The sequence below is a fragment of the Nipponia nippon genome, unplaced genomic scaffold (genome assembly GCF_047370975.1).
Source record: "Nipponia nippon isolate SJK-2023a ecotype South Korea unplaced genomic scaffold, ASM4737097v1 scaffold_15, whole genome shotgun sequence".
NCBI classification, from domain to species: domain Eukaryota; kingdom Metazoa; phylum Chordata; class Aves; order Pelecaniformes; family Threskiornithidae; genus Nipponia; species Nipponia nippon.
In genome coordinates, this window is record NW_028262331.1 from 9,911,826 (window position 1) to 9,925,612 (window position 13,787).

At 38.4% G+C, this 13,787-nt stretch overlaps 1 protein-coding gene across 6 annotated transcripts in view; it reads right to left on the bottom strand.

Moving 5' to 3' along the window:
* Window positions 1–13,787, bottom strand: part of SYNRG (synergin gamma) — a 44,121-nt gene that overhangs the window by 18,714 nt on the left and 11,620 nt on the right. For 3 of the 6 annotated variants that reach the window (XM_087751798.1, XM_087751795.1, XM_087751794.1), the window contains 8 exons: window positions 13,386–13,610; window positions 10,864–10,941; window positions 9,923–10,119; window positions 8,818–9,069; window positions 7,833–7,969; window positions 5,211–5,329; window positions 4,974–5,036; window positions 1,561–2,511 (listed from right to left, as the gene is read on the bottom strand). In XM_087751798.1, coding sequence (XP_087607924.1) covers window positions 1,561–2,511; window positions 4,974–5,036; window positions 5,211–5,329; window positions 7,833–7,969; window positions 8,818–9,069; window positions 9,923–10,119; window positions 10,864–10,941; window positions 13,386–13,610 — 2,022 coding nt within the window. The remainder of the gene's footprint in view (window positions 1–1,560; window positions 2,512–4,973; window positions 5,037–5,210; window positions 5,330–7,832; window positions 7,970–8,817; window positions 9,070–9,922; window positions 10,120–10,863; window positions 10,942–13,385; window positions 13,611–13,787) is intronic. The other 3 variants (XM_087751800.1, XM_087751799.1, XM_087751797.1) reach the window with 1 other exon arrangement.

Consider the following 13,787-nt stretch of genomic DNA (forward strand, 5'->3'; position numbering starts at 1 on the left):
AACAGATCGTCCAGAGCATGCTCCGCTACAAAATCCAAACAGAGTTAAATGGAGTAAAACTCTCCCTGTGGAAAAACATCTAGCTTGGCACCATAGGAGAATACAGACTTGTTTAAGTTTAATAAAAATAGCTTCTAATTAATACTTCAGAGTTCAAAAGTTTAGCAACAAGCACATGGTTGGCTAACCCCTTCAAACAAACCAAAAGAGTCTTTCCTGCCACAAATGGCAATTATTTATCACTGTGGCAAAAGCTCACATCCTGTAGAAGAGCTACATAAGTCAAACTACCACCAAAAGAGGCTAGAAAAATATTAGGAAAAAGTGCTTTCAAAACCAAAGTAAACATTCAAGAATACACTGTAGGTGCTACGTTTTTGACAGCTCACTCAACTTGGAATTTTACCAAGCAGTAATAGGAAAATTAAATGTCTTTGCTAATAAATTATTCCTGATATTTTGTACCCTGTTATAGAGTATCTTCCACATCAAAGTTGCCAACTTAATTCCCTCTCCTACTTAAAAATATCATATAATGCAAAATTACAGTACTGTATATTTTCTCTACCCATATCTGCAAAAATGGAAGAAATATTTCATATGGAAATAACCAATTCTTGCAGTAACAGCTTTTACATTTACAGTTTGTATGCTCCCCCCTGTTCAGAAAAGCCTTTGACTGCATAATACTTGTCGCTAGAACACAGTAATGGTTCCCATATTATTGAAGGCCACAGAACATTTAACTACATCTTATCTTCCTATGTACATATGAAAAGAAAAAGCAGGACACTTGGGAAATTTGTTTTATGATACGCAATCAGATTGGAGATGGTCAATTCACTCTCTCAGGAGTACTTTCATAAAGGGAAATTAAAGAAGGTGAAAACCTGATCAGGGTAAAGGAAAAGTCCCGTGGTTTTAAATTTAGGTCCAAAAGCTATCAATCATGAGACGAGCATTTACAAGCCCTTTGCACAATTATTCCAATAAAGGTTTTAACTCTAAAAAGTGTATGCAATACTTCTACTTGCAGTCCTGTAAAATACTGGCTACACAGATTAAGCCCCACCGTAACGGGAATACACTAGTGGTGTTGATTAGACAGCTTTTCATTAACAGCACAAATTAGTGTTCTGCCTACCCTTTTAGAAGCGCAGAGCGGGTTAAGTCCCCAAGCCAAATGCTTTGTTGAAACCAAGAGATTAAAGTGAGGCTCTCTGCCATTCATCTTGCTAATATAAATGGAATGACATTGTTTGCATTAGAAAATTTTCCACTCGAATCCCTTAAGTGACAATAGCTAACAGGTACCAGTAATACGATGTTGTCAAATCTCAAAAATAAACTGGCATGGAGTTCAAACTGTTCAATCTATTTATAGTCATCTAAGACAAAAAATAAACACCGCCCTGCTAAGGGGCTGTTGGCTAGAGGGTGCACAGATTTAGAAGTCTTCCACTACTGAAAGACTAGTGCATAATACTGTAATTTAGCACACAGAAGAACACTGAAATCTCCATCACCTACGTTACCAGAGCAATCTAACCAGTTCCTCACCTGCTGCTGGTGGATGCTGGCCACTAACTGTTGGCAAATCCAAAGAGCTATCAGACATGACATGCTTAAGATCTCCTCCCACATCAGCCAGTTTCATGTCAAACTGAACAGACAACGCGTCTTCAGAATCCTCCTTGCCGACACTGCTGCCACCAATAGAAGGGAGATCCAGAGACTTCACCGAAGCAGAGTCTTCTTTGGCCTGCTTGAAAGCTGCAACTTTGTCCACCAGGGACTTATCTGCGCTGTTGCACGTGGAAGAAAACTTGTTAGAGTGAAAGTCGGCAAAATCATCATCGCTCTTCACTGAAGAAAGCGTGTTGTCCTTCGCCTCCTCAAAGCCTGCTCCAGAGCCTTCCAGAGAAAGCTGCTTGAAGATATCATATTTGGTGGGCGTAGCGGCAGTGGCAGAACTCTGCCCACTCTTCACCGTGCTGGCAGATGAGCCAGATTGGGGAACAGGACCGGCCTCCAGCTTAAGTGCATTGTATTTGTCATCTGGTTTTTGTTCTGAAAATCCACTGCTATTGTTGAAAGCCATAAAATCTGCAAAGTCATCTTGTCCACTGGCTGATGCGCAATTAGAAAATTCCCCAAAAAGGTTGAACTCTCCAAACTCATCAGCTAAGCTTGAACTTTTGCTGGCTGCTGGCTGGGTGGTGGTAGATGGAAGGGGTGGTGGAGGAAAGGAGCCCAATTTTGATGTATTAAATGAAGGTGTAAAGGATGGCTGCTTGTTTTCTCCAGTAGAGGAAAAGAGATCCAAGTCTGCTAGATTCAAAGAGGTCTTTGCTTGCGTTTGCTGTTTTGACTGAACGGGCAGAGAAGGGAAGGACGTAGGGAAAGTTTTGTCTTTTGTAGGTGGCTCTAATGGTGAGATACTGTCAGCGGTTTTGAAATCTGTGAAACCATCATCGGTTCCTGCAGGCTTGAATTCTGCAAGGTTATCTCCTGAGAATAAAGACAACGAAAAAACAATAAGACGACACTGCAGTGACAACAAATACATCATGCTCACACCATGCAAGCAAGCAAATTATTTCATGCAATGTCAGAAGTTTTTATGCAAACTATTTAAATTAAGACCTCGGGATGCACGTAGAACTGCAAACTCGACTTCTATGAACCACACAAGTTTCAAGGTCAGCGATTCTAATATTCATTCCAGCAAACACTTAAGTCTTTCAAATAGCCTCAAAGTCATATTAAATTCCCTTTACACTGAGTTAATATCAAAACAAACCATGACCAATAGATTCAAAAGGTGATCAGTACTGTCTCATTCAGCTTCCACGTAAGTTTTTTCCCCACCTCATCCTTCCCATATTTGCCAAGCAATGAATGTAATCTTGAATTTCACTTATAGCAATATAGCATTTGCCTTCTTACAGAAGCAATTCTCCCCCTCCCTCCCTTCAAAATATTGCCTAAATAGAGTTTATTCATGGGGCGTCAGCAGAGGGCTGAGACAAAAGCAACCCTGCTGATAAGCTGAAAGGGGACCGTAGTAGAGACCAACTGGACTTGCCTGGTGGCTGAAGGTACTTTTGAAAAAAGTTCGCCTGAAAGAAGGCAGACAGCCAACAAGCCTATCCAACTGGGCATACTGGGGAACCCAACGGGTGGAAGAGACCAAACCCCAAACAGAAAAGAATGCAAGGCAGTGATCCTAACATGTTGTTTTAGAACATTTTTAAGTTCTCGTTTTAATCTATCATGTTTTCCTTCTGTCAGGTTCGCGTAAACGTACAGAAGTGTTAAATGATCAGAACTTCAGTAAATGTAATAACTCGGGCATCTTCTAGCTTCTGCTAAGACTGATTAGAGTTTTACTAGGAAGCTTGGAGACAGACTCACATGAAAGTCAGCATGATTAGTTGTAAGATGTGCGGATCTCTAGTTCAACTACATACGGAAGGTAAGACAGTACTATGTAAAGATTATAATTTAAACCTGATTAAACATTAGGTAACAATATTTTCATTGAATTTATGGTAAATATTTTTGTGTACTAATTTTATAAGTTTCTTGCTGTTCATACACAATCATTTTTTTTATAAAGCAATTTCTTTTGAACATGAAAAATGTTGTTTAACCCATTCACCAGCACATACATACTTAGACTACGTGTAATTTTAAAGTATTTATGCATATTTTAAGACAAGTGTCCAATAAACAGATTTTGTTCTATTTTAGAAGTACACCGTTAACATTTAATTCTTAAGCTACCACACAGTGTCATACTTTAAATTAGTTTAACCAAGATTTCAAAGAATACTTTTTATGATGGTAGTAAAGGACCATGACTATACCTGACATATTCTTCCATTCTCCCTCCCCTCCAAATCAATTCGCTTGGCCCAGCAACAATACAAATATTCGTGAAATTGCTATTCATTGATCAAAACTAAAACATCACAGCAAACTAAACTTACTGATGAATTGCAAACTTTTCCATTAGAAATGTAAGCTGGTGAAAGGGTTAAGAGTGGTCAGACCTGGATAGCAGGCAAATATAGTAATTTTCTATATTTTAGAACATGTACGGAAAGAGATAAAATGTTATTTCATTTCATTGCATGCATTTAATCCTGAAGAGGTATTGAGCACAAAAACCTCACAAAACATAACAGGAGTTTCAGAAACTCAGTGTCTGAAAAAAAAAATAATTACGTCTTTGAAAAATAAGGAGTAGGAATGAACTCAGGTAAGAAGTTTTATCCCAGAATGTAAAGTTGTCTTCTAATAATGAAACAAAATGCTGGGTATAACCTAACTTCCACAGAGTTATGTTAAGTCAGTAGTCTGTTTATCTTCTGATCTGATAATATACGAAAGTTTTTCCCCATCCGATTAAAAAGATGAGATTACCACTTATATCGCATAAATGAGTTAGACATCAATGGTTCTGGAAAAGGCTTAGGGAGGCTCTGCTTTTGTAATTACACAGATGTTGCACGTCAGATGCCATTTAGGTTTTACTTTTCCCGATCAAAACCAGTTAAACACAAATTTCAAAATAAGCGATCAGATTTATTCTTAGAGCACCAGAGACCACAAAAAGTTTCAATTCTGCCCTAACAATAGAAAAAAGTTGTGATTTCGTCCAGAAGCATCTCATTCTGTCTTCTAAGAATACATGACTCCTTAGTTAAAATGAGCAAATTCCAGCCATATTTTTATTTTAAAATAAAATGCTCAGAAGCATCCAAATGAGATGCCAATTGCCTAGAAATACAATTTGTAGATTGTTCCAATAATATATCACACTATTTTTTCAGGATGCTTCCTGCTTAAGTTGTTTAGAGGAGCAGAAGCACCATTATTTTAGAATTCTAGCAATGGAAATTCTGCAGCTCATAAAAATAAAAATGAAGACATGTTAAAACAGATCCAAAAAACATACTGCTTACCTAAGTATTTGCTCTCTGATGGTTGTTCTAACTCACGGAAAGCACTATACTTGTCTCCACAATCTAGTGAATACAAGAAAAGGAATACATAAACATATTAGGAATTCATATAATAAATTTTATATCGACATAATTGCTCTGATTTTTTAAATATTAATATTTTATCAATGCCGAAAATCAAGATACATGAAATATTGCAATCAACTTCTCGTAGTGGTTGTATATTTTTCCTTTTACCTCCAAAAGTAGCTGTACTTTCAGACGACTTCTCAGCTGCAATTCCTTTAAACACAGCATACTTGTCAGTTGATGAGAGTGTCTTAGTACCTGGGAGTGGCATTAGTAAAGAAGGTACACTAAAAACAAAAGAGATAAAAGCAAAGTTCCTTAATTTATCCATAAGTAATCTGCGTTTCCAGGTTTTATTTAAAGGACCCTCTTACTATGACTACACATTTTGGATCACTAAACCTAAGCTTGTACCCTAAAGAGTTCTTGATCAAGAACCTGATGTAAGCTACCTCAATATCTGTTAAGAATAAGAGCATGTAAACAGGCAGCTGGGTAACTGATGGGTGAATTCGCACTTTATCTCACCTAATTGTATTTCTTCAGGCCAGAAGTCAATTTTTACCCTTCTTGATTTTAATTTGTACCAAAATATGAACAAAACACTGCAGAACTTCACACCACAGGAATTTTTAGCCCGGGAGACAATAAGTACACAGACGTACCCCAGGAATCACTGCTGTTTAATTTATCACTTTGCCCAGGGCAGCGTAAGGGCAATTCTCCCTGACAGAACTAGATATAGTAAAGAGTTAAAACTGCATGAGATTTTGCCAGCCCCATACTTTCAGCTTATCTACTTTTGATTATATTTCATTACTTACTGCAAAATTAAAGAGAATAAAGTGGAAACACTGTTCGAAAGGAAGGAAAGGATACCTTTGAATTTCTGTCAGTGCAAATCAGCGAGTTTAGGTGGCTATCTAATCAGCAAAATAAGGTTTAGCCCACAGTTACACAGGCAAATCTTTTCACACATAAACACACTCTACTTTATATAGTAAAACTGCCATAATAACCTAACACCATGTTAGCAACTGCTGTAAGATTTAGAAGACGTTCTGCAAGAGCTTTGCTTGCCCTCCACACAAGCCCCCTTATCAGACCTTGGCAGCTCTACAGAACAACATCCTTTACATATGAATGATGCATTTTACCTCCAGTTTATGTCATTCAGTACTATGCACATTGAAAACGTGAATGAATTTCTATGGCATTCTTTGGCCTGAAGCAAGAATCTTTCCAGAGCCATTTAAATCTCCTTATCAGCAGCCTACAAGCAACACACAAACCTAGCACTTGCACACACGTGCTAATGATGGTCTGGGATGCTTGCAGACAGACAGTGCAATGTCAAAAAAATATAGCTTATGGTAATATAATTAAATTTCACATCACTGCAAAACAGGCTATTAGATATGCAATCTTGGCCAATGCAATGGTTAATCATCTGTACTCTACAGATGGCTTTTTTTTAAATAAAGCTCCATAAGCAATTAGATTATAGCTCATTGTAACATTCTGTTCAAAACCGAACGCTTTTACAACTGAATAAAGAGAACTGCTGCAGTAAAAAAGAAACACCATTTTTAATTTTTTTTTTTTTTTATGATCCCCTACTTCCCATTGTGGAATTTACAAACAATGTTTCTGTTAAAACTTTCGGTAACAGAACAGCTTTAACTGCAAAATGACGTGTAACACAAATTAAGATATACTTAAAAGAGAGCATCTTCAGATGCATGTGGCATCGGTTGACATCAGCAAAATTTAATTTCTTACACAGAATGCTGTTAGGCACGGTGTAACAGAACAATTTGTTTTAGTATCCCCATTTGACGTCACTGTCGAGGAAGCAACTGGTAATCACTGCTTACCTGGAAAGCGCTACTTCTATTTGCAACTAAGAACAGTCAGTTCAACACACAGAAAATCTGTACGTCTACAATCAGACACCTGGGAGGTACATAAAAGTTTGCCATGTGCAGTAGAAGGAAACAACACTGACATTTTGTAATCACAGGACTTTGAAAGATTAATTGTAAACTCTCAAAGGGAGTAAACATGCTTACTTATTTTGTTATACAAAATTTGCTTGATCTGGAATTACGTTTTGGCAGCCTCCCAAATGAAAAGCCAGGACTGCTGAAGTCTGAATGAGACTTCAATTGAGATTTATAGTCAGTTATTGAAAGTTTAAGCACTGGCCAGAGAAACGACAGAAATAACAAAAACCCTGTCCACTGGAGTTCTCAGTCATTTAAGAGTACGATGTCATGCTCTTCGCATGAATTTTCGGGTCCATATTCAGGGCCTGAAGAAAGACCTTGATGTCAGCAAATGGTTTCTATCAACTCCACCAAACATGGGGTCATACTTTTAATGGAAGCACACAGCACTAAATGCAGAACTCCTCTGTCCCAGTGTATTTTTTTCTGAATAGCTTTATGTAAGATTTTCGCCTGAATGCACAGTATGAAGTAACTTTCAATTGCCTGTGCAGTAGTATGAACACTTGAAAACCTATCTCCATACCTTGTAAACGCAATTTACCTCAGCATGATGACTAGAATGCCAAAGAATGGCCAACCACCTATGGCACATCAAATGTCATTTTTGATTCAGAAAGCCTAATTGCAGTTGTAACAACCTTCAAAAGAAACTGTCAGAGTCGAAGTCAGGTGAGAGAAGAAAATTACAGGCTAGACAGCTACCCACAAAAGAGGAAAACATTTCATTTCTTAGAGGAGTTCTAAAATACCAAAGGGGTGGAAATCAAAGATCTACTACCTGCTCCGGTGCTGTGAACTGGCTGCTTTGGAGGAGCCAGCTACATCCCCCTGGAAATCAGTGAAAGAGTCATCTAGTGAGCCAGACTTTGAAGCATCTTGAAACTCCTGGAAGTCATCATCTTCTGGTTTTACTACCTGAGTTACAAACAACATGTAAATTGCTATACTGTTGTCTTCAAATTGTCATATAGCATGAAAGCAGTTCGAGTAGCGTGATCGACTCAAGAGGAAAAAAAAAAAAAAAAAAAGGCAAAAGACAGAAAAAAAAAACTTTCAACATCAGCAGGCAAAATCAGCATGGTCAGTGTTTCTGCTTCACCCACACCTCACCTGATTCAAAACACACACGAGGTGTGCAGGACTGCAAGCAGTATGCATGAAGAACGGCTGAATAAGGAACTCTACTCCTTTCACATTAAATGTATTCTTGATCATAGCCATGTAATCTTTTAATACAGGACAAATATTAATAATTTAAATCAATCAATAATTTAAAAATCAATACACGCAGCAAAAGCATCAGAAGAAATATTTTCCAAAGAAGGATGAACCGTATCTGCAAACAGCAAAATTTATCCCCCACTTGATTTAGTGTTGTAAACCAAAAGGTTTTCACAGTTCTCAGCTTCTCCTGAAAAATCTGACTTATTTTACAGCTGATAGTCTGTTGTATCGTTTAACCTAAAATTCCATTTTATGTGCATTACAAAAATCCCAACTACAACTAAAATCCTCTTTCAATGCAATTAGTTTGTAATGGAGAATGCTTTTGTACCTCTTCTAATGCCACCAGAATGAAACAGAAAAAATAAAAGAACATCCTTAGTGGCATGACTTCATGTTTTCAGACGTCACGTGCTAGATTTCAGCTCCATTTTTTACTGTTTACTTAAAGCCTGTTGCCACTACATAGCTTTGAAAGAGTCAGGTTAATTCGCTTTCCAGGAGAATGGAGATTTGCCAGGCAACAAGAGCGAGCGAACCTGACTGGGCGGCGGGTAGGATGGCACGAATCCTCCCGACGGCTGTGCTGCAGCTCCGCCCGCTGGTGCCGTGATGTTCATTCCCATCACGGCCGGCCCAATGCTAAGAGGCATGGAGACTGGCGGTGCGGAGGGCATCAGAGGCTGCTGGCTCACTGTGGCAGGCAGCGGCATTGGAAATCCAGTTAAAGTAGGAACAGGGGCAGCTGGAAACTGGTTTAACACATCAGGACTCACTGCAGGTATTCCTCTCTGCAAAGGCAGAAAAGCAAAGAGAAGCATATACACGTGAGCACATCAACAAAAAGGCACGTTGCACTCTCACCCCAGTTTCCAGTTTGTATTATTGAAATCATGAAAGAGCAGGGTACTGGTCAAGCTTTGAGTAAACCTTCCAAAGCAAAAGATGCTATCAAGAGCCTGTATAAGCGAATCCTGTTCAACACCCTGACTGCTGGAGTTACGCAGAGGGTACGATACCTGTCTGGGTGGGCAGAAGCATTTGACAGCATTCTTTTTCAGCTTTTAGTAAACCAATCTGGTAAGCGCTGCCAAGCCAAGCAATCGTCTTTCCTACACACCACTCCAACAAGGCACCTCAGCTTCAATATTCACTGCTCAAGATACTCTTGCCTTAGCTTTCATAGACGGCTGGTATTTAGAAATAAAATCCTAAGAGATGACACTATGCTGACAAAGAATGAAAGCCTAAAATTAACACTCCAGTGGTTCAGCAGAGAGGCAGCAAGTCTAGCTATTTGCAGACTAAGGGATACCTAAACCATATAGCTTGAGGAAAACAGATGCATGTACAACAGAAGAAAAACAGCCAGTATTTTCTACTAGAAATACATGTACAGGTGTTTGGTAGGTATATCTAAGAACTACCGTCAACTGACACTAAAGAAAGGAGTAACTGAAATGTAAGTGCAGGGGATGAAATTATAATGCCACTGAAGTTACAAGGGGAGGTTCTCTGGACTTCAACAGAAGTAGTATTTCACTACGGGTGTGGTATACCAGCCACTTGTGCTAACATGCAATCTATGGCGGATTAGTTCAGCAAACTGCCTTTTTGCAGTAATCGCCAAAGTGTTAGTCATACCTGAGTGACTGCTATCATAGCCAGGACAGAGTAGAGCTCTTCTTTTGTGAGCTTCCCAGGGGTAGTACGGTTGGCTAACGCCCATATCTGTCCAAGAGTCTCCCTGGGCAATCCAGACGACATCAGTATGGGATAGAGTTTAGCTGTATCTATTCCAGTAGGAGTCAAAGTGGTTTCTAAAATTTTCTTATACAATTCTGTTAAGAGGGAGTCAGTATTAGACAGCGACAACTGCTGTTCTCAAGTGAATTTAAGATTGCTTTTCTATTTTGTCCCTAACTCAACATTATATCAAATTAGCAACACACAAAGCGTAAGGTGAGGCAACAGCATTCTGGCATCGTATTGTATCATCACGTTTCATCTAAATGCATTATTGGATGGTCTTTACAGACAAGTTTAACACAAGCAAATAAATATTTTATATAAAATACAATTAGTGCTCCATTTCAAAACATGTTTCTTTAATGAAATTGCAGGATAATCCATATAAAAAGATAGTTATAACAGCTTTATGTATTTAAACCTCAGTGTAATCAATATTTACTACAGCATTTAGTTTTCTATTTACTATGTAATTTGCATATCTAAGAAAAATAGCCTTAAGAAATGAGCCTGCTTAATTACAAGACATGCCAAAAAACAGACTACCCATGAAAGCAGTATTATCAGCAATGCAACCTCTACTAGCATAATCTGCTGTCAGAATTCTAGATTAAACGTTTAATCTAGAAATTCTAGATTAAACATCTAACGTGCTTGAATAAAATCCATACTTCTTCAAATGCAGATAAAGCCACCATAAATATGTAACGTATCAAAGATATAGGATTCATTTGATGACTGAAGAGTAACGCTTTGATCAATAAATGGCAACACAAGTACACGTACATTCACACCTTACATTGCCCACTTGGCTAAATGCCCGCTTTCTTGTTTACCTGGGACCAAGCTATCGTTGTAAATCCAAGGAGGCATCATTTGCTGAATTGGGTCCTGTGAAGGGAATACTCCAACTCCTAAACGTATTCCATTCAGTAAGAAAAAGACAGACAGTTGTATTAGGATATACAGATTCAGACTATAAAGATCTTCAAGACTAGTTCCTAGCTGGTCAGTATCATTTAGCATTTCAGGCAAAGATTTCAGATAGGAATCACTGTGCTCAGAGGAAAAACAGCTACTGCAGGAATATGTATTTCAACATAACAACTAGAATGATTTGGCAGTAACAGGAAGAATATAGTTATATACATAATGAAATGAGGAGCTCCTCATTTACCTCCCTCTTAATTTCTAGTTGTACAGAAGCTCAAGTCTCATTGTCTCTTAAAATTTCAAAGCAGCAGTTCTGTGCCATATGAAATTTAGTCTTCCCATCACGTACATGCTATTAGGGCTACCTGTGGAATAAATAAGTTCATACCTACCAGAAGAGCCACAGTGTTACATCAGAACATCCTTATCGGGGAAATCCACAAACAGCCTATTAGACTGAATCTCAGCAAGATCTTATCCCATGTTCACAAAAACATATCCATTGCCCCATTGCTCCTCATCTTCAGATCCAGAAGCCTTCCCTACTACAGGCTTTCATAATGTGATCTGCCACACTTCACTCCCTGCGAATTGGTTATTTCCTTCTCCACGGTGTGGACTCTTCCCCTCAGTCTCATGGTTTTACTTCCTATCTAGCTCCCTTCTAAGCAGATTTTATGCTCATCTTGAATGGAGCTCTGACAAAAATCAGAATCATTTCAGGTTTCATTGTCTTTCCCAGTGCCCTTGCATCTCCTCCTCTTCCACATGGATTCTCTCCTGGCTGCAGTCTAATTTCTAATCATCCCACAACTCCAAGCACATTTTAATACAAGCAATTCCTTCCATTTCACCAGCCAAGTAAAATAAATTTGCTGCTTCTTCCAATCTCATTATTCTTCAGCTTTAACCACCCTTCCACCCGCTTCTGCATCCTACCGATTCTTGCTTCTCACCCTCGAACCTCTCTGATAAAATTCAGCCCCTTAAAAATCAAATAATAGGAGAAGTGAAAAGGAATTTTCAGCTGTATTTAGTTGATAGATAGGAGAGTCTTACTCAAAACTTTGATAATATCCAGGTGACTAAGGGTCTGCCATTTTTCAGCAGTATCGCTTAACTACTAAACTTCTGTTCCTCACAAAGTATTTCAGCTCGTCCTTCAAAGCACCCTTAATAACATTTGGAACTATTCTTAACTATTGTTGCTCTGCATAATCACTTCCAACACCACCTTCACCTGCAGGCTGTATTTAAGCTTGCTCTGTCCCACACTCTTAAACGAGGGTAGTTTCCTGCCTCCCTCTTTTTTTTTTTTTTTTAAATCAGGCATCAGATTGTGTTAGATTTGTACAAAATGAACAATGCAATTGGCTGACCCATGAATAAATGAACAGCTCCTATTTCATGCTGTATATTGTTTAAAGTTAAGTCACTTTCAGCAATTTACTGTGTATTACAAAGCCCTTCCACTTATTAAAAACGTCCATTCGGACCATTTAATGTCATCCAATAACGTTTTTTAGATATACTGGATATGAAAACACTTGAAAGCAACATATCCAATGCCTGAAGAGAGGAATACGTGAGTTGTTTAATAAAAAGTTGTGGTACTTCTAGGAAAGAAATAACTGCTTGAGAAAGTGCCCAATTCAACTATCTACAGACCAGGAACCTTCTCCTCTCACCCCCCAGTCAGGTGAGATTACACAAAGGGCTACATTTATTTTTATCACACTTGGCAACAGCGGAGCCCACATTTCATGTAACCCTTAAGCACAACATCAGAGCACTAATCAAGGTGCACCAGAGACCCTGCATCTATTTTGACTAGAATAAAACAAAACCAACGAGTCAATAGTCAGCTTTAATAAAATCCAAATTGGAACTAAAGCTTGCTTAAAGTTTTCTCTTAGTCCAGCTTTTGAAATTTTGACCTCTAAAGCACAGATAGTTTTAGACACAATGCATATGAGCAGCAAATTGTCTAGGAAACAAGTATTAACTAGCTAAGAGTTTTAACCTAACAAGATTTTATCCCCTCAAAGTTAAAAGATGAAAACCCACCATGACATTGACCATCTTTAGTACTAAGTTTCCTTAAATAATTAAAAAAAGAGAATCTTTAGAGAGTACATCATTTTTTTTTTCCCCCCAAGAAAGAGAACAGAATATTTTAAAACAGCAGAACTGATTAAACAAACATGTTAAAAGTGATTACAGCAGTAAATTCACGTGGAAAAAGTTCAGAGCAAAATCATAGTTGTTATACTTTTAGCAAGGAGCAGGAGGCACTGACATATTACTCAAGCAGGCGTTCAGAGCAAAATTATGCAGGATTGGCCTTAGAATTAGTGTACAGAGTGTTAGCATTCAAGCAGCATCTTATTAGATTTAACTTCTGTCAAATATTTCATTTGCTCACCACACTCTTCAACTGCTATGTTTTGTTCTGAAGCCTTGTGCACCTCTGCAGCAGTGGTACCACTTTCATGTCCACCTACAACATCCCAGTCATTGATGGTTAGACTGGGATGAACTTGGCTTGCAGCTGAGGCTTTGTGCCCAACTTCGGATGTTTTAAGTTTGGTTTGCTCTTGTTGAGATTCATTTGAGCCATTATCTAAGACTTTCTCCTCCAAGGAAGAGCCTGAATAAACAGCAGGAGGAATTATTTGTATTCTGTTATTAACCACCCAGATGCAATTCCACACTTTCAAAGGAAAAGTCTTATTGGTACCACTGATGAGTTATCAAGATGAGTATCCGTCCCAGCTCAGACCAACAGCACCACCCCGTTCAAACACTTTTATAGCCTGATTCTGCC